This window comes from Candida metapsilosis, assembly GCF_017655625.1.
Source record: "Candida metapsilosis strain BP57 chromosome Unknown scaffold3, whole genome shotgun sequence".
In the NCBI taxonomy this organism is placed as follows: Eukaryota; Fungi; Ascomycota; class Pichiomycetes; order Serinales; family Debaryomycetaceae; genus Lodderomyces; species Lodderomyces metapsilosis.
Genome location: NW_027138161.1, coordinates 679,737 through 698,900, shown reverse-complemented (window position 1 = coordinate 698,900; position 19,164 = coordinate 679,737). Strand labels below are relative to the sequence as shown.

Genomic DNA, 19,164 nt, shown 5'->3' with positions numbered 1-19,164 from the left:
GCTTTTTTAGTATTTTTTTTTTGATCAATTAGAGCTGAACTGCAACATAAAACTCCTCAATTGAGGTTTAAACTTTCTTCACCTTTTCCTTTGTATTTAGTCCCTTTTGTATACAAGTATTTAACTTTGATTTTGGCTGACTAAAGAAAAAAAAAAGAAAAATAGATTGTGTCTCTGCATATAAAAGAAAAGAAGTGGCACGAAGTACAAAAAGAAAAAGAGAAAGAGAAAAATTTCTTTTTATTTTAATTACACAAGACTAAAGATGTTAATGGAAAATTGACCAAAATCAATTCGAAATACAACAAACTAAACTTTTGAATATTCCATACACAGTGATGGTATTTGACAATACTGTGATCCTTTTCTAAATCTAAAATCACACAATCACAGCACATTTAACTCCACATGCATTCTGCATTTATTACACAATACAGTGGAATCTCATCCTCATCTATTGCTTCTCCATATTTCACAAAAATATCACAACAGCAACAGGATGAGGAAAAGCTTACTCGGTGTTAAGTGACCGTAATTACGGAAAAACTCCATCAACTAAGAACTTTAGAAATTATGCATCTTATGCTGAAGCTTTTGTTCAAAGATACACAGAGATGAAGCTATAAATGCATAGGTATTTTCCCCCAAATTGAAAATGCTATTTCAATTTCAGGATTTCATACTTTCAAACACAATCGTTTAGAAACTACACACTACTAATAGATCATCAAAATGACGCGAATGCATATTTGGGCTCAATTGTCTGTATTTGTACATATTCTTACGTTAACTACTGCTGCACAAGTTTCTGGGATTTTCAACAGTTTCAATTCACTTACTTGGAAAGCAGCTTCTACAGGGTATATCAATGCTTCGCCGAACAACCCTACTTGGACTGCTGTTTTAGGTTGGTCTTTAGACGGTTCGAAACAAGCTCCAGGTGATACATTTACATTAATGATGCCATGTGTCTTCAAATTCATCACAAGTCAAACATCAGTCGATTTAACTGCCGATGGAGTTTCATACGCAACTTGTCAAATGAATCCGGGTGAGATTCTTGTGACATATTCAACATTGACCTGTACCGTGAAATCTGCATTACAATCCAATGTACAAGCAACAGGATCCCTTTCCATTCCACTATCATTCAATATCGGTGGATCAGGAGGTAATGCTGACGTCATAGATGCACTGTGCTATAAAGTTGGTCAAAATACAGTTACATTCACTGATGGACCAAATGCACTTTCGATAAATGTTAATTTTGGAAAACCGGATTATAAATTCACTTCTGATAAGTACACTGCCTACAGAAGTGTACCTTCATTAAATGAAGCTCAGCATTATATGGTGAGTGGTAATTGTGCCAAGGGTTATACCTCAGGTACAATTGGGTTTGCGGCAGCTGGTGGTGCCCAAATTGACTGTTCAAATTGGCACGTTGGTTACTCCAATAACTTTAATGAGTGGGCTTTCCCAAAAAGCTACTCTTCAGACTACACCGTAACCGGCCTGTGTCTGAGTTCTCAAGTGCTTGTCAACTTTCAAAACGTCCCAGCTGGTTATAGACCATTTATTGATGCATTGTATAGAGTCCCTGATGGCCAACAAGTTAAGGTTACATACATCAATGAAGTTCAGTGTGTGGGAAGCTCCAGCACAGATGATTATGGCGAAGAAGGATATGGATGGGGATCTTATCAAAATAGTGAAGCTGGTGCCAATGGTGTCATTGTTGTCGTTACAACTTCAACTATTCTTGGGTCTACTACAGGAATAACAACATTGCCATTCTCTTCAGGAGTAGACAAGACAAAAACTATTGAAATTATAGAGCCAATTCCAACCACAACCTTGACAACATCACACTATGGAGTTTCCACATCAACAGCCACTTTTACCAACAGTATTGGAGGTACAGCCACTGTTATCATTGACACACCATATCATTCAACCACTACATTGACGTCATTTTGGACAGGTACAAAATCCACCACGAGAACCATCACCAATCCTACAAGTGCAATTGACACGGTCATTGTCAATGTCCCCAAAAACCCAACTGTCACCACCACTGCGTTTTGGACCGGGCCAGTTGTTTCAACGACAACGCAAACAAATGGATTCGGTGGTACTGATACTGTAATTGTCGAGTACCCATCAAACCCCACAGTTACAACCTCGGTGTTTTGGACTGGAGTTGGTGTATCATCAACAACGAAAACAAACGGGTATGGCAGTACTGATACTGTAATTGTTGAATATCCTTCAAATCCTACAGTGACAACAACCTCTTTCTGGACCGGGTCTTCATTGACCACTAGTACAGCTAAGAACCAACCAGGTGGAACTGACTCAGTTATTGTTGAATACCCATCTAATCCAACTGTGACGACTACTACTTTCTGGAGTGGATCATCATTGACTACCAGCACAGCTAAGAACCAACCAGGTGGTACCGATTCAGTTATTGTCGAATACCCATCCAACCCTACTGTAACTACAACTACATTCTGGACTGGAGGTGAGATCACAACCAGCACAGCTACAAACCAACCAGGTGGAACTGACTCAGTTATTGTTGAATATCCATCTAATCCAACTGTGACGACTACTACTTTCTGGAGTGGATCATCATTGACTACCAGCACAGCTAAGAACCAACCAGGTGGTACCGATTCAGTTATTGTCGAATACCCATCCAACCCTACTGTAACTACAACTACATTCTGGACTGGAGGTGAGATCACAACCAGCACAGCTACAAACCAACCAGGTGGAACTGACTCAGTTATTGTTGAATATCCATCTAATCCAACTGTGACGACTACTACTTTCTGGAGTGGATCATCATTGACTACCAGCACAGCTAAGAACCAACCAGGTGGTACCGATTCAGTTATTGTCGAATACCCATCCAACCCTACCGTGACTACAACTACATTCTGGACTGGAGGTGAGATCACAACCAGCACAGCTACAAACCAACCAGGTGGAACTGACTCAGTTATTGTTGAATATCCATCTAATCCAACTGTGACGACTACTACATTCTGGACAGGAGAGAATATTACCACCAGCACAGCTACAAACCAACCAGGTGGCACTGATTCAGTTATTGTCGAGTATCCATCCAACCCTACCGTGACTACAACTACATTCTGGACTGGAGGTGAGATCACAACCAGCACAGCTACAAACCAACCAGGTGGTACCGATTCAGTTATTGTTGAATATCCATCAAATCCTACTGTAACTACAACTACATTCTGGACAGGAGAGAATATTACCACCAGCACAGCTACAAACCAACCAGGTGGAACTGACTCAGTTATTGTTGAATACCCATCCAACCCTACAGTTACAACAACCGTGTTCTGGACTGGGGGTGAAGTAAGCACAACTACAGCTACCAATCAACCAGGAGGAACTGACTCGGTGATAGTTGAATATCCATCAAATCCTACAGTCACAACAACCGTATTCTGGACAGGAAATGAAACTACAATCTCCAGAATATTCAACCTGCCAGGAGGCACCGATCTGATTGAGGTCCTTTATCCATCGAATCCTACCGTGACTACAACTGAATTTTGGACAGGTGACGAGCTCACAACCTCAACAGAAACTCATTCACCAGGCGCAACCGATATTGTTCACGTGCTTGACACAGCCAATCCTACAGTTACCACTACTAAGTTTTGGACAGGCAGCTTCCAATCAACAACAACACAAACTAATGCTCCTGGTGGAACCGATACTGTTGAGATATTTGATACAGCCAATCCTACTGTGATTATAACCACATTTTGGACCGGAGAAGAAATCACTACAACAACGGCTACAAACGAGCCTGGAAACACTGATACTGTGTACGTTTATGAGCCTTACAATCCAACTGTTACCACCACGGAATTCTGGCTTGGTTCAGAACCTACTACTTCAACCGAGATTAATGGTCCTGGAAGTACCGATATTGTTCATGTAATGGATCCATTCAACCCAACTGTTACTACCACTGAGTTTTGGACTGGACTGGAACCAACCTTATCGACCGAAACTTTTGGCCCAGGAAGCACTGATGTTGTTCACGTTTTAGAACCAAGCAATCCAACTGTTACCACCACCGAGTTCTGGACTGGTCTGGAAGTATCTACATCTACTGAGACGTTTGGTCCTGGTACCACTGATATTGTGCACGTTTTGGACCCAGCCAACCCAACTATCACTACAACTGAATTCTGGACTGGAGATAATGCTACTACATCCACCCAAACATTTGGACCAGGAAGCACTGATGTTGTAATGTATTGGAACCAAGTAATCCAACTGTCACCACCACCGAGTTCTGGACTGGTCTGGAAGTATCTACATCTACTGAAACATTTGGTCCTGGTACCACTGATATCGTCCATGTCTTAGACCCAGCCAACCCAACTATCACTACAACTGAATTCTGGACTGGAGACAATGCTACTACATCCACCCAAACATTTGGACCAGGAAGCACTGATGTTGTACATGTATTGGAACCAAGCAATCCAACTGTTACCACCACCGAGTTCTGGACTGGTCTGGAAGTATCTACATCTACCGAAACATTTGGTCCTGGTACCACTGATGTTGTCCATGTCTTAGACCCAGCCAACCCAACTATCACTACAACTGAATTCTGGACTGGAGACAATGCTACTACATCCACCCCAAACATTTGGACCAGGAAGCACTGACGTTGTACATGTATTGGAACCAAGTAATCCAACTGTCACCACCACTGAGTTTTGGACTGGTCTGGAAGTATCTACATCTACTGAAACATTTGGTCCTGGTACCACTGATATCGTCCATGTCTTAGACCCAGCCAACCCAACTATCACTACAACTGAATTCTGGACTGGAGACAATGCTACTACATCCACCCAAACATTTGGACCAGGAAGCACTGATGTTGTACATGTATTGGAACCAAGTAATCCAACTGTCACCACCACTGAGTTTTGGACTGGTCTGGAAGTATCTACATCTACTGAAACATTTGGTCCTGGTACCACTGATATCGTCCATGTCTTAGACCCAGCCAACCCAACTATCACTACAACTGAATTCTGGACTGGAGACAATGCTACTACATCCACCCAAACATTTGGACCAGGAAGCACTGACGTTGTACATGTATTGGAACCAAGTAATCCAACTGTCACCACCACTGAGTTTTGGACTGGTCTGGAAGTATCTACATCTACTGAAACATTTGGTCCTGGTACCACTGATATCGTCCATGTCTTAGACCCAGCCAACCCAACAGTAACTACCACCAAGTTTTGGAGTATGTCCTACGCAACCACTTCTACTGTTACAAATGAGCCCGGTCAAACAGATGTTGTTGTGGTCCTTGATCCAAACAATCCAACGACAACTATTACACAAACTTGGTCAGGAAGCTACACTACTACGTTGACAAGCTATAATCAACCCGGAGGAACAGATACAGTGATCGTCGAAGTTCCATCTTCAAGTTCGACCACAATTGCGGTAACAGATCCCTCGATTTCGTCTACTGCTGCAAGCTCACTGGAAAGTCTCTCAACTAGTGCTGATCAATCATCCAGTGAGTCAAATGACAATATTTCATCAAGCTCAGATGCATCTAGCAATGAACCAAGTGATACTTCATCAATGGAACTGAGCTACTCTTCAGATTCATCAACATCTGATATTGATAGTGAAACCAGCAGTAGCTCATCCAGCTCATCCAGCTCATCCAACTTCAGTGAGTCTTCTTCAGAATCCGAATCTACAACCGGCATTCTGTCGAGTACAGAGGAATCATCGGCAACACAAAGCTCTTCAACCGAGCTGGACACCAGTTCTGATTCATCATCAAGCGAAACTGGAATGAATAGTGAATCTTCAAGTAGCCAAGTGTCATCAGATTTCAGTTCAACAATTGCAGGTGATCATGATTCCACTTCCACTGATTCCAGCTCAACTACAAGTGACACCAACGAATCTTTTTCATCGTCTTATATTCCTTCAAGTGAAACCGATTCAATCGATTCTTCATCAATTTCGGAAGACAATAGCGAGAGTATCACCACCTCATTCTCAACATTGCAACTATCATCTACTGTGTCCAGTTTTGTTTCGAGTCAAAGGTCCTCTTATGCCTCATATGGTAACTCAACTATCAATTCCAACACAATTCCATCTTCAGAGCCAGCACCACAAAGCTCTTCTGTACCAGCAGACAGCACTTCCATTGGAGGATTACCAGATACTACAAGTCATACAAGTGAGTCTTCACCTGTGGTTACTGCATCATCTGGACAAGTTCTGGGATCAACTGAAGAGACCATTAACACGACTCCCACTGATACTACAAACAGCAATAAGGAAACCGAATCAGGTGTCGATACAAGCTCGCTGACTGGGTCTGCTTTGCAATCCAACTCGATCGCTGATACCGACTCGCCAGGAAATACACAAGGAGAATCTGGTACTACATCACCAGGAACTGAACCAACTGGCTCTGCACCAGTTTTGCCTTCTTCAGGTACCCCAGGATCCAACACCAACAGTCCATCATCAAACACTGCTCAAACTGTAAACGGACAACCAAGTGGTACAAGTGCCACCGATGTTCCTAATGGTACAGACCAGCCAACAGTGGGTGCACCTACTCAAACCTCTGGACAAGAGCAAACAGCTAATCCACAAACATCTCCATTGCAAAGTTCTGAGTTGCAACCTACTTCAGGAGCAGCTACAACACCTAGTGGGGGTATATCACCTGTGTCTGGAACAACTGGAGCAACTGGAACAACTGGCGCAACTGGTGCAACTGGCGCAACTGGTGCAACCGATGCAGCATCTCAATCAACCCCAGTTTCTGTAAATTCAGACATAGAATCTAATCAGGGAGCAGCTTCAAATAGTCCAGGAGGAACGGGTGGCTCTTCACCAACACAATCACCAGGATCACAGTATACACAACAACCAACGGGCAACCCATCATCTATTGACAGTTTGACCCAATTGCCAACAACCAGATCCAGTACCTCAACCAATTCATGGAGGACATTATCACAACAACAACAACAACCTTCTTCTTCTTCTTCAATTGAATCATCATCACAAGTATCAGTTGCACCTATCAACACGTACGAAGGTTCAGGATCAAGAGTGATGATGGTTCCAAGTTGGATTATATCCATCATGACTTTGTTTTTCATCTTCCATTAAACGGGACAAGAGAGAGGAAACGTTTCCTCACTCCTTTTCATTATTCTTCAATGTCGTACTTTAGATTACGAATTTCGGTTATTGCATACTTTTAGCTACACTTCTGTGTATTACTATTTTTCAAAAACATATCCTTTTATACTTTGGGTATTTTCCGTTGCATTTCACTTTAGCTTGGCATATATAAGTTTACTTTGTATAATATAGTAGAGACATTTTACGTAAATTTTGGTGTAGTCTTGAAATTCTCTGAAGCAGCTTCTGTCACACCGCGAGAATAAAAAATCTCAAAATTGAAAAAACGCTGGCAAATTTGAAAAAACAGAAAAAACCTCAATTCCTTTTCCACTTTTATCATCCACACTTTTCCCCATGATGAAATTCTTAACAGCACTTGCTTTATTTGCTTCTGTATTATTCTACTTCTTTGGCCAAGTAGCCGCAGCTAAAGATTTACCAGAAAACCCACCAATTACAAACAAGGTATTCTTCGACATTGAAGAGGATGGTAAATCAATTGGACGTATAACTATTGGATTGTTTGGAACCATTGTTCCTAAAACTGTGGACAATTTCAAGACAATTGCCATTTCAACTGATCCAAAACAACAATACACTGGATCCATTTTCCATCGTGTGATTAAAAACTTTATGATTCAAGGTGGTGATTATGAAACTGGTCAAGGGTTTGGTGGTAAATCCATTTATGGTAACAAGTTTGAAGATGAAAACTTTCAATTGAAGCATGATCGTAAATATAGATTGAGTATGGCCAATGCTGGTAAAAACACCAATGGTTCACAGTTTTTCATCACTACTGCCGTCACTAGTTGGTTGGATGGTAAACATGTTGTTTTTGGTGAAGTTATTGATGGTAAAGATGTTGTTGATTATATTGAAAATGTCAAAACTAATCGTGGCGATCGTCCAGCCAAGGAGATCAAGATTGCTAAAGCCGGAGAACTCGAGGTTGAAAAGGGAGAGGGTCAAAAGGAAGATGTCCAAAAAGATGAACTCTAGAATTTTTCTGTATAATCTATATAGGGTTGGATTTGATACCTAGTGATTCTAATGTACTTCCATGTCCATATAATGGAATATCCTCTAAGTAGTTTTTATTTGTAGTATCATTGAGTGCTTCTGTTAATAGAGTGTCAAATGCAGCTGCACTAGGCACAGTGGAGCTTGCTTGCGTTGGCGTAGTTAGCATAGTAGCTGGCACACCAATCGCAGGGCTATCTGTCATTGCTATTGGTGTTTCTAGGTTACTAATTGGTGTGGGATCTGAATTCGTTTGCCCTGGTGTAGTAGTCATGGCTGTGCTGGATGTCAGATTTCTATTCTTACTGTTGTCATGTATGGAGTTGTTGAATGAATGAGCACCATCGGAAATGTGATAACTTGTCATGTTGTTCAAGGTATCTATTGACAGCTTGAGTGATAGCACAGTCGCGAGTAATCGCGAAGACAAGACGTCATAGACCTTTGGTGCTTGGTATATATTTGCACCTATAATGTAATAGTCTTGTAAAGCAATAGCACTCTGCGGATTCAACCTCTTTTGTTTGCGTATAACCCAAAAGTCTGGTTCCTTGACAAATGCAATGACAAATTCAATCCCTGTCATTTCAGACAATCGTGATTGGAAATATTGATGGAATGATATATGTACTGGGATTTGTATTTGTTGATATTGGAATTGCATCATCAACACTTGATTATTTGAAGTACGATCATAGAATGGGGAAAGAGCAAAATACTCCAACACGTTGGCTGTGTTTAGACCTCTCTCTTGTATGAATTCGGGAGATTTCCATTGTATCTCATCCAATGCCTCCATTATATTAAGCTTGTAGTTGTTTTGTATTGTCTATAAAGATTGTCTATGTATTTGAATGCGCAATAAATTTTTGAATCTCGTTGTTCAACCAGGTAGCTTCTTCTTGCATAGTGTCTGGAGTACGTTCTTTTCTATCAGCATCATTTTGACTCAACTCACTCTTTGCAACCTTTAAGTGATCACGATATAGCTGCTTCCTAACTTCAAACTGTTTATACTCCTTTTCTAAATCTTCAGATTCTAATTTACTATAGATGGAATCACCAAACCCATCTGTCTTGTATCGTGGAATAATATGTGTATGTAGGTGTGGAACCAGTTGTCCTGCTTCCGGACCATCTTGAATGGCAATATTGAGTGCATCGGCTTTATAAGTTTTGATAATAAACTTTTGTATCAATTGCAAGGTATTCATGTAATCGATTGATTCATCAGCTGTTAGATCTCCGAAGCGTAATGCTGTAGTGCGAAGTGGAACAACCAAAACATGGCCTGGTACCAATGGCTTTATGTTTACTAATGCATACGTGAACTTTGTTCTGTAGAACACTTGATTGCTAACCAAGAACTTGAAAAAGTAGATGTCGTTTGCAGTCATTTGGACCGATGTAGATTTATTCAACGACACTTTATTATTTTTTTTTTTTCCGATCATCCAATTATACGAGAGAATAAAGGAAGGAACACATTATTCAAAGACCTAGTCAAGAAAGGGCTAGCTAATGGATGGCCAATGCGTCTGGAGATTTGATCCAGTCTACGGTAGTTGGGCTTGTTGAAATCATTACCACAGCCAGTGGTGTAACATTTTCTCAACCAAAAAGAACTTTCTAGAAATAACTTTAATGTGCATAAAAGGTGGGGCATGTAACCAATCCATTTAATAATGAACAGATTTTTCATGCATGAGTCCTCTAGTAATAATACATCAAAGTAAATATAGAGACAAAGAAAGTATAACTTTAACTTTCTTAAGGTGTAACATCATCTGACCAAAGCCTTTTGCTGTGTGAATTGTAAAACCGTAATGATCCGATCAGGCTTCCCTTGACGGAAAACGTTTGGTGGTTTCTGTTTTCTTATTTCTTTTTTTTAAAAATTTTCTTCGGGCTGTCACCCCGGTGTTCAGAGATAGATCGATCGAGGACTATGTGCATAATCACTTGGCCACTAGAGCTCATACTAACGTTATCTAGTGTTTGTAAAAAAGTGTGGCGTCTCAATGAAATATCAGAGCCGCTCTTATAATATCCAAAAGAAGAGTAAGCTTTTTTACGTTTCTTTAGGAGTTACGACATTTTTCTTTTTTTTTTTTTTACTAATCCACGCGTACGTCGTTTCTTTTTCTTTTTCCCTCGGTACATTTAATTTTTGATGTTGGGTTCTTCTCTTCTATTTTTTCTTCAGTTAGTCTGGAATCGTTTAATGCTCACTAAGCAAATTCAAAATGTCGCATCTTTAAGTTAGCGCAAAATGCTTAATAACCAGAAAACGCTTACAAACTTCCAAAAAAGGTCTAGATATGCCATCGGCGCCGCCACACCTTTTTTTATATAAACATAGTGGGGCACATGATTTTCATTGTTGCATTTGCTTGTGAATTTGTTCACGAATTCCGAAGTCGGAATTCCATATTGCGTCTTCAAGCTGACCATATGAAGTATGAAGCACTTTGTAGCGCTTGTGCTGTTCCCTCAAGCTCTGGTTACTTGCTCTCCTCAGTAACGTTGATCTGCAAACAAATGTAAAAGAGAGCACGACATTTTGTATTACATTTCCTTTCTTTCTTTTTTTTCTTCCATCCAATTCCGAAGCCAAACTTAATTACACAAAGTGTGTTAACAACGACATTTTTTCCATACTATGCAACTCTGTCCACTAAAAATGCATTTCCCACAGGCATATATATATCAACTGATTTTCCCCCCTATTCCCAAAATTCAATTCCTTTTTGGTCTCTTTCTTTTTCCTTTCTTCTATTAACTTTTTATTTAATCAAAGTTTTATACATAGACACATATACATATAACAATGGCTCCACAAATTCAAAAACCAGCTCCATCTTTCAAGAAGACCGCTGTCGTTGATGGTGTTTTCGAAGAAATTTCATTGGAACAATACAAGGGTAAATGGGTCATTTTGGCTTTCTTCCCATTGGCTTGGACTTTTGTCTGCCCAACTGAAATCATTGCCTACTCAGACGCTTTCAAGAAGTTTGCTGAAAAGGATGCTGAAGTTTTGTTTGCTTCAACTGATTCCGAATACACTTTGTTGTCATGGACCAATGCTGAAAGAAAAGACGGTGGTTTGGGTAAATTGAACATCCCATTGCTTGCTGACACCAACCACTCCTTGTCAAGAGACTACGGTGTTTTGCTCGAAGATGAAGGTGTTGCTTTGAGAGGTATCTTTTTGATTGATCCAAAGGGTGTCTTGAGACAAATCACCATCAATGACTTGCCAGTTGGTAGATCAGTTGATGAATCCTTGAGATTATTGGAAGCCTTCCAATTCACTGAAAAATACGGTGAAGTTTGCCCAGCTAACTGGCAACCAGGTGCTGACACCATCAAGGCTACTCCAAAGGATTCAAAAGAATACTTTTCTAAGGCTAACAAGTAAGTTACTCATTGAGATAACAATAGGTGTTTTACGTCGCTGAATCAAATCCAATTTTCCTTCCTACTGAATTTGATAGAGTAGTGGGAAATTTTTATAGAATACTGTGGCGTTAAATGTACGTTTTTTTTTTATGTAAAGCTGATATTGTAGGGGAGTTCTCTTATCACAAGAGTATTTTTATGTCTATATTGCTATGTCCGCTTTCTCTTAGCCCTATCCCATGAGGTTGTGGGTTTTCTCTTTCTCGATGTGCCTGACTCCAAATCTTTATCCTTATTGAAAATACTCCAATCTTCACCAGCAAATTGATTAGCCATATCTCTCTGCTTTTGTTTGAAACTCTTCTTGGTTTGAGATGTAGGTAATCTTGTAAAATTAGCTTCTTCATAAGTTTGAATTTCTTTCTCCTTCTTTCTGTCATGTTGAGTTTTAACACCTCCACGACCATGACTGACAATGGTGGATCCGATACTTGCTTCTGCTGTAGGAAGATCACTTTGTTCTTGCAAGTATTCTTCCATACTTTGAAGTTTCTGAGTAGGAGCCTTAGCTTCAGAGTCTTTAGCGGTTGGTGGTGCCACTGCTGAGATTTTTGGTGGTCTATATTTTTCACTGGAGGAAGGTTTGCTTCCTTGAGGAGCTAATTTGGCTAGAGCAGCAGCATCTGGTCTGAATGCCATTTCATCTTCATCTGAATCCACGTCGTTGCCCTCTTTTTCATCAGAATCTTCATCATCGCTGTCGTCTTTCTCCTCTTTCTTGGCCTGTAATTCTTGACTTTCTGCTTTGCTAAATGCTTTCATAAGATTCTCAATCTGATAGTTGATTTTCTTTTCCAATGGCTTCACACCTTTCTCTAAGGTGACTCTTTGGACAATGGAACGCTCAATAGCTTTATTCTTGAGTTCCTCCTTATCCTCGCTGTCAAGTCTATCTATCTGACCAAGAACAACCAATGCCAAGTTATTTATGTAAGATGCCAATGCTTCATTTTTCAATGATATTAATGAGATACCCTCAGCTTCTGATTGACCTGTTTTTTCTAGTAGGGTTTTGATAAACTCGGGATGCTCAACTTGGGCATTTCCCGAAGCCAAGTTTTCAACTGCTGTATTTGCAGCCTTTGTTGCCGAGATGATGGACCTTAGTATACTATCAATATCAGACATGATGTAGGAATAGGAGATGACTAGTATTCTTTCAGTTTCGCTTATCAAAATAAGTAAAAAAAAAAGAAAGAAAAAAACAAAAAAAAAAAAAAAAAAATGTAAGAAGGGCATCGCAGTACTCTCATCACCACCACATCTTCCTTTATAACCAGTAATGCCTCAAAACGAATATATTGAACAACACATCAAACAGCATGGTAGAAGGTTTGACCATGAAGAGAGGCAGAGAAAGAAGAAGGCAAGAGAAGGCCACCGTGTAGCTAAAGATGCTCAGAATTTGAAGGGCTGGAGAGCTAAACAATTTGCTAAAAAGAGGTATAGTGAAAAGGTTTCCATGAAGAAGAAGATCAAGGCCCATCAAGAAAGCAAAGTCAAAGGTCCATCGACTCCCAAGGAAGATGAAGGAGAGGCTTTGCCTACATATCTTTTGGATCGTCAAACCAACAATACAGCCAAGGCTTTATCATCTAGTATAAAGCAAAAGAGGTTGGAGAAAGCTGACAAGTTTTCAGTTCCATTACCTAAAGTCCGTGGTATTTCTGAGGAAGAAATGTTCAAAGTTATCAAAACAGGAAAGAAAAAGAGCAAGAGTTGGAAGAGAATGATTACAAAACACACATTTGTTGGTGAAGGTTTCACTAGAAGACCAGTGAAGATGGAAAGAATTATACGTCCATCTGCATTGAGGCAAAAGAAAGCCAACGTTACTCATCCAGAATTGGGAGTCACGGTGTTTTTGCCAATTTTAGGAGTAAAGAAGAACCCACAATCGCCAATGTACACGCAACTTGGTGTTTTGACGAGAGGTACCATCATAGAAGTGAATGTTTCTGAATTGGGATTAGTTACTGCTGGTGGTAAGGTTGTTTGGGGTAAGTATGCTCAAATTACGAATGAACCGGACAGAGATGGTTGTGTTAATGCAGTATTGTTGGTATGAGAGAGCTTCAGTAATACCGGTGTTGCTGATTAGTTTTAGAGGTTTTATATTGAAATTACGAGAATAAATACAAAGTGATAACTCTTTACTTATGGGAAATACAATTCTATCTAAGATCATTTGCCAAAGAGTCTACGTAAAACCTCCCCTTCTTTAAATTTCCCTATACAAAGCCAACAAAGCTATTGACGAAATTCAATAACCTGATGAACCATCTATTTTCATCGGTATTCAAAACCATATTGATAATCATTTCCTTCTTAGCTTTACCATTTACAGATTCCTGCTTGGTGAATGTTCGCTTCACAACTACATTCTTCTTCACACACCACACAATGAATAAAATAGTGAACAAACTAACAGCAAAATTCTTCAAAAGCTTCCATGCATTAAGCCCAACAACTTTCAAAAGAGCAATTAGTTTTCTTTTCCTGATTTCGAAATCATCTAATGGTAATCCAGCTTCGTCTTCTTCGTTGGGGATATCCTCTTGTCCTCTTCTTCTGCTGTTGACAAACTCTCTAGTAAGTCGATTGATGATGGCATTTACTTCGCTCTGCCAGTTCTTAAAGTCATCAACAACATTGCTGGGGCGAGTCTCCTCAGCAGGAACTGAATAGACCGATCCAGTTCCGCCATATCCTCCAAACTTCTGAGAACCAGTCTCATAATGAGCATGCGGCTGGGTCGAATGTCCTGTTGGTGCTTGTGGCTGTTGACTTTGTAATCTTTGCTGATGTACGTAATCATTCAACGACATCTTTCTAGAGTGTGAGTATATGGCGTTCAAATTCAGCCCCACAGTTGAACCAGGTCCACCTCTTGATCCGTAACCTCCAATGCTTGGCGTCCTATTGGAGAGTCTGTCAGTGTGACTAAACAGTGGAGCATTAGACGGAAACTGGAGGTTGTTATCATTCTCATCATCTGATACAGGCAAATCTTTGATTTGCTCCCAAAGATACTCCAATTCATTCAACAATTCCCTCGCTTCGTGTGTACCACTAGCATAAACTTTCATGGTTTCTATCAAAAAAGCAATATATCGTTTCTTTGCCTCTGTTTTGGGAAGACCTTCTTCACGTTTCCATGCATCCCATTTTTTCTTTGCTCCCTCATCTTCAGGAGTAAACCCTACAGGACGGGGCATTACACCCCGCACATCGCCTTCTGTGGCTTGCTTGTACAATCCATAGAGCTTGATGCGGCTTTCTGGAGGCGGACGTGGTAAGGAGCCGTAGTTGGAGCGTGATGATAAGGCTCTAATAGTGGAGATTGCTTTGACAAATACGCGATCTATAGTTTTGTTAGTATTAAGAAACAAGCAATTTCTCTTTTAAAATGGTGCAATGCATACCAACACTATCGGACATTCTGTATTCTCAATGATTCTTCAATTTTTCAATTTCCTGCTGATTCTCAATTTACTACCAAAGAGTGTTATTGAATGGGGTTGTATGTAATTTCGGTAAGTGTGTTTCTCTTTGTCGTTGTTGTCGTTGTTTGTTGTTTGTTGTTTGTTGTTTGTTGAAGCGGAAAAAAAAAAAAATTATGCTGAATTGTTCTCTCTCTCTCAATTTTAAGTGGGGTAGCACAAAAGATATGCACATCACACAGCTTTTCATTGTCATATGCAAAGTAAAACTGAGACAAAAAACCATATTTCTCAGCTTGCCTTCAAAGGGTCCCTACGCAATCAAGAGGCAAGTACTGCTTCCGTTGTCTGCAAAGAGGTAAGAGAACTCTACAATACTTCAGATCTGACTAGGAATGTTTATAGATTCAAAACGTTTGAATTTAGACAACGACGAATGTGAGCTAATGAAATGGACCGATCGTATCTATAGTGGAATATAGAATACAATGGTGAGTAGTCAGCTTTCAAATTCAATTTAGTTTGCACCAAAATAGGAACCAAATATGGCATAGTATTGAAATACTAAGATTTGGCACCAGAGTGTTGGCAAACATGTCAAACATCGTTCTCTTTCAATCAAACATTATCCTCTTTTCCAAAACTCCTTTGTCATACTCCATAAAGTTTCTTTACAAAATGACTTCACGAGGGAGAATCACTCTATATTTCGTTTCTCAATATCGTTAAATATCAATTAAAACCCTATTAAAACACGTTTCTTTTTTTCACCTTCTCTTCTAACAATCAACTTCCCAATTTAGTTGGCTGGTACATCGATTTCACCTGCATTTATAGCGTCAATGATATCATGTGGGTTCTTACCATCAACACGGCATCCAACTGATTGAGCAGTACCCAAGATTTCTTTAGTGACTGAAGCCAAGTTCTTACCGAATGATTTGTCTTGCATCTTTCTGGCAATTTCGTAGATTTCATCCAATGGAATGTTACCAGAGTGCTTAACGTTCTTTTCCTTCTTTCTATCTCTGACTGGTTCTTTCAAAGCTGTGATAACCAATGATGAAGCGGATGGGACAACTGATGCGGTGGCTTGTCTGTTTTGGATTCTCAATTGAACGGTAACTTTAATACCTTTGAAATCCTTGGTGGCCTTGGCGATATCTTCACCAACCTTCTTTGGTGATAAACCCAATGGACCAATCTTTGGGGCCAAAGCTGATGAAGCACCGACTTCACCACCTACAGCTCTTAAGTAAAGGAATTTAACTTCAGATGGATCGAATTTTGGAGGCATGGTTGGCTATGAATGTAATGCTAGGGAGTGATTTAGGAAGACTTTTCAACTTTTTTTCCACTGCCAAAATTAATTTTTTTTTTGGTGTTTTTTTTTTCTTTCTTTCTTTCCATCTCGCACACAAAATTAGGGTACATACTATTTTTCATATCTTACTTAAAGTGCAAGCCCTATTTAGTCATGTGATTAGACGTGACATAAGTACAAAATATTTTGTTATACACACATACCCATTACAAAACACCACCAGGAATATCTGAGCTTATCCTTGAATCCTCATAGTCTTCAGACTCAGACGAAGGGACATCCGCTAGTTGACGCAACATAATTGCTGGATGCTTTCCAAGCTCTTGTAGTTCCTTATACACAACAACCGGTTTTTCGGCTAGTTTTAAAATTCTTTCCTTATCACCATAACAAATTACTAGTACATACTTCGACCAGTCTTCACGAGGGATGTGGTGCCGTTTCATTGCGTGCTGTAGAATCTTCATGCACGAGTCGTCCGTAGATGCACGTAGCTGCTTGAGCGGCTCATTTCCTGAATGTGATCTTGATTGATGATGTTGTTGGGCTGAAGTAGGTTGCAGTTGCGATTGCAGTTGCGGTTGTGCTTGCGGTTGTGCTTGAGGCTGTGGGTGCGCTATTGCTGGCTGCTGGAGGTGTTGCTGGCCAGTTGCCGTTTGTGGTTGATACAAAGGCGACCTCAACTGACCAACGGATGGGGGCTGGGGCTGCTGCAACTGCTGCATCTGTGTTCTCTGTTGATCTGTATTTACAGTTACAGTTGACCCTGAGGAAGTGTTCTCCACTAACGTAGGACGCAATGTGCTCAGAGTACTACTGTGCTGACCTTTGTTCTTTTTTGCGCCCACTTTCTGTAACTTGAAATCATGTGAGTGGTCATCAACTACTTTGGACACTAATTGGGAGATTATTTGACCAGTGCCCATAGATAATAAACTTCCCGAAGAGAAACGTTTGGACGTTGGACTTGGTACTTCGCCAGTTGAGAGTCGTCCCGGGTCAGATAGATGTCCACTGTTTGGTCTTGTATCAGATTTCTCCTTTTCATCTACCAGATGCAGTGGGGAAAATGTCGGTGAAGTCATTGTAGTGGTTGAGCCTGGATCTAACGTTGGTGTTGGCAATGGCTTAGAATCCTTTAGCAATCGGATAACTGGAATCAAGTCTGACTTTAATTTCTTGAAGTTGTCGTTTAACTTTTTGATTTCATGTTGTGTGGGAGAAAGTGGCAGATCCACTTGCTGTCCTCGTCCTTCTCGGTTGAATTTCCTGATCAGATCCTGTACCAATACTGCAGAAACCTTTAAGCTCTCTAAAGAAATTTGATTGCTGTCTATGTTGATATTATTTAAAGCGTACTCGGGATCGTAAATTGATTGTGGTGGGTACTTTTTATAGTGCTCTGTGATAAGCTCACTGATGCTCTTTTTAATCATTAATCGCATCTTCAAGGTATCAATTCCCAACTCCTTCAAGTGCTCTGTTGATAAGAATGGCAATAGTGATCCATCGATGTTGTTGTCCAAAAATAGTGATCCATACTGTCGATTCTGATCTTTGGTTATTGTGTTGATAAAAGTGGATACCTGAGCTGGATCCCATTTCAAAAACGAATCATTAAAACTTGGGGTATTCATCGCGATTGTCTATGGTTACCAGTCCTCTCAATGCCAAGTCCTTGATCGATGTATTTGCATGCACTTCAGCAACTGTGAATTTTATTTACGATAAAGTGATCTGTCTTTTGCGCGTTTCAGGTAATAATGTGATTTTGATCCAACAAAAAAAAAAATGAAGTTGTTGGAACTAAAGATCTGTTACACAAGACTGGGAGCGATAAAGGTGCGGTTTATCGCAGGAACCATATGGTCAAAAGAAGCTATAGACAAGCTCTGGAGAGGAGATGCATGTAATGGATTGAGCAAACTTTGGGTGGATTCCTGCATACTGAGAGAAGTGTGCAGTCCATGTTGTAAGAAACGTAGTACGTGGAAAAGTGGCAGTGTAAGATATGGAGTTTGCTTTTCATTCCAAGCCTTATTTCTTGCAACCATGAATAGGGATCTCCCTTAATTTGTCGTACTGCTTTTTTGATACCGAAAGTATCTCTTCAATTGCCAAAATATTGGCCCCAACACTGACAATGCTTCTAAATCTTCGGTATTCACAAACATATGTTCAAGATTAGTAATCCAAGAGCCTCAATTTAGAGGAATTCAACTCAAGTGAGGCTTTCCTTAACTTTCAATTGCAACCCCTTAATTAATATCGGATCTGTATCGCCACCCGATATGAATTCGTGCTTTATTGAATAAACTGTGGCCTCAGTAAACTATCAATGTAGCCAATGAATTGGATTTGATAATAATTGATTGTTAAAAGTTGTGGCGTATCTTTTGGCGCGATTGATTTGTCTACAATTACGATATAATTGACTGGAGTATCAGGAGGCTGGTAAATGTGGCTTCATACGGATTTAAGACTATAAATTATCAGAAGACATCAGCAATTATCGCCTAGAATGTGTTTAAACCCGTTTTATCGAGTATCAAACCCTAATCACAAGGATCCCCAATTTTCCTTGGCTTTGTGGTACTCGATTGAAATTGTGGCTGCAAAATTGCATAATTGCGAATTTGATCCACAACT

At 40.0% G+C, this 19,164-nt stretch overlaps 10 protein-coding genes across 10 annotated transcripts; 4 read left to right on the top strand and 6 right to left on the bottom strand. All coding sequences in view use genetic code 12, as the record gives it.

The window, feature by feature from the left end:
• Positions 1–732: 732 nt before the first annotated feature.
• I9W82_003103 (uncharacterized protein) lies at positions 733–7,245 on the top strand (the record flags this gene model as incomplete). The annotated part of the gene is made up of 3 exons (XM_067692033.1): positions 733–4,302; positions 4,350–4,583; positions 4,642–7,245. The coding sequence occupies 3 exons, from the start codon at positions 733–735 to the stop codon at positions 7,243–7,245; spliced, it is 6,408 nt and encodes a 2,135-aa protein (XP_067548452.1).
• Positions 7,246–7,617: 372 nt separating this feature from the next.
• Positions 7,618–8,265, top strand: CYP5 (peptidylprolyl isomerase family protein; the record flags this gene model as incomplete). The annotated part of the gene is made up of 1 exon (XM_067692032.1): positions 7,618–8,265. The coding sequence occupies one exon, from the start codon at positions 7,618–7,620 to the stop codon at positions 8,263–8,265; it is 648 nt and encodes a 215-aa protein (XP_067548451.1).
• A 16-nt stretch (positions 8,266–8,281) lies between these two features.
• On the bottom strand, positions 8,282–9,085 carry I9W82_003101 (mediator complex subunit; the record flags this gene model as incomplete). Its single annotated transcript, XM_067692031.1, has 1 exon — positions 8,282–9,085. One exon carries the CDS (start codon positions 9,083–9,085, stop codon positions 8,282–8,284), a length of 804 nt encoding a protein of 267 aa, XP_067548450.1.
• Positions 9,086–9,128: 43 nt separating this feature from the next.
• Positions 9,129–9,683, bottom strand: HNT2 (bis(5'-adenosyl)-triphosphatase; the record flags this gene model as incomplete). Its single annotated transcript, XM_067692030.1, has 1 exon — positions 9,129–9,683. The coding sequence occupies one exon, from the start codon at positions 9,681–9,683 to the stop codon at positions 9,129–9,131; it is 555 nt and encodes a 184-aa protein (XP_067548449.1).
• A 1,433-nt stretch (positions 9,684–11,116) lies between these two features.
• Positions 11,117–11,707, top strand: TSA1 (thioredoxin peroxidase; the record flags this gene model as incomplete). The annotated part of the gene is made up of 1 exon (XM_067692027.1): positions 11,117–11,707. The coding sequence occupies one exon, from the start codon at positions 11,117–11,119 to the stop codon at positions 11,705–11,707; it is 591 nt and encodes a 196-aa protein (XP_067548448.1).
• Positions 11,708–11,898: 191 nt separating this feature from the next.
• On the bottom strand, positions 11,899–12,876 carry I9W82_003098 (uncharacterized protein; the record flags this gene model as incomplete). Its single annotated transcript, XM_067692026.1, has 1 exon — positions 11,899–12,876. One exon carries the CDS (start codon positions 12,874–12,876, stop codon positions 11,899–11,901), a length of 978 nt encoding a protein of 325 aa, XP_067548447.1.
• Positions 12,877–13,030: 154 nt separating this feature from the next.
• On the top strand, positions 13,031–13,816 carry I9W82_003097 (uncharacterized protein; the record flags this gene model as incomplete). The annotated part of the gene is made up of 1 exon (XM_067692025.1): positions 13,031–13,816. The coding sequence occupies one exon, from the start codon at positions 13,031–13,033 to the stop codon at positions 13,814–13,816; it is 786 nt and encodes a 261-aa protein (XP_067548446.1).
• Positions 13,817–13,979: 163 nt separating this feature from the next.
• I9W82_003096 (uncharacterized protein) lies at positions 13,980–15,189 on the bottom strand (the record flags this gene model as incomplete). The annotated part of the gene is made up of 2 exons (XM_067692024.1): positions 13,980–15,112; positions 15,174–15,189. 2 exons carry the CDS (start codon positions 15,187–15,189, stop codon positions 13,980–13,982), a joined length of 1,149 nt encoding a protein of 382 aa, XP_067548445.1.
• Positions 15,190–15,990: 801 nt separating this feature from the next.
• RPL12 (60S ribosomal protein uL11) lies at positions 15,991–16,488 on the bottom strand (the record flags this gene model as incomplete). Its single annotated transcript, XM_067692023.1, has 1 exon — positions 15,991–16,488. One exon carries the CDS (start codon positions 16,486–16,488, stop codon positions 15,991–15,993), a length of 498 nt encoding a protein of 165 aa, XP_067548444.1.
• Positions 16,489–16,721: 233 nt separating this feature from the next.
• On the bottom strand, positions 16,722–18,152 carry STE50 (Ste50p; the record flags this gene model as incomplete). Its single annotated transcript, XM_067692022.1, has 1 exon — positions 16,722–18,152. One exon carries the CDS (start codon positions 18,150–18,152, stop codon positions 16,722–16,724), a length of 1,431 nt encoding a protein of 476 aa, XP_067548443.1.
• Between the last annotated feature and the right edge of the window lie 1,012 nt (positions 18,153–19,164).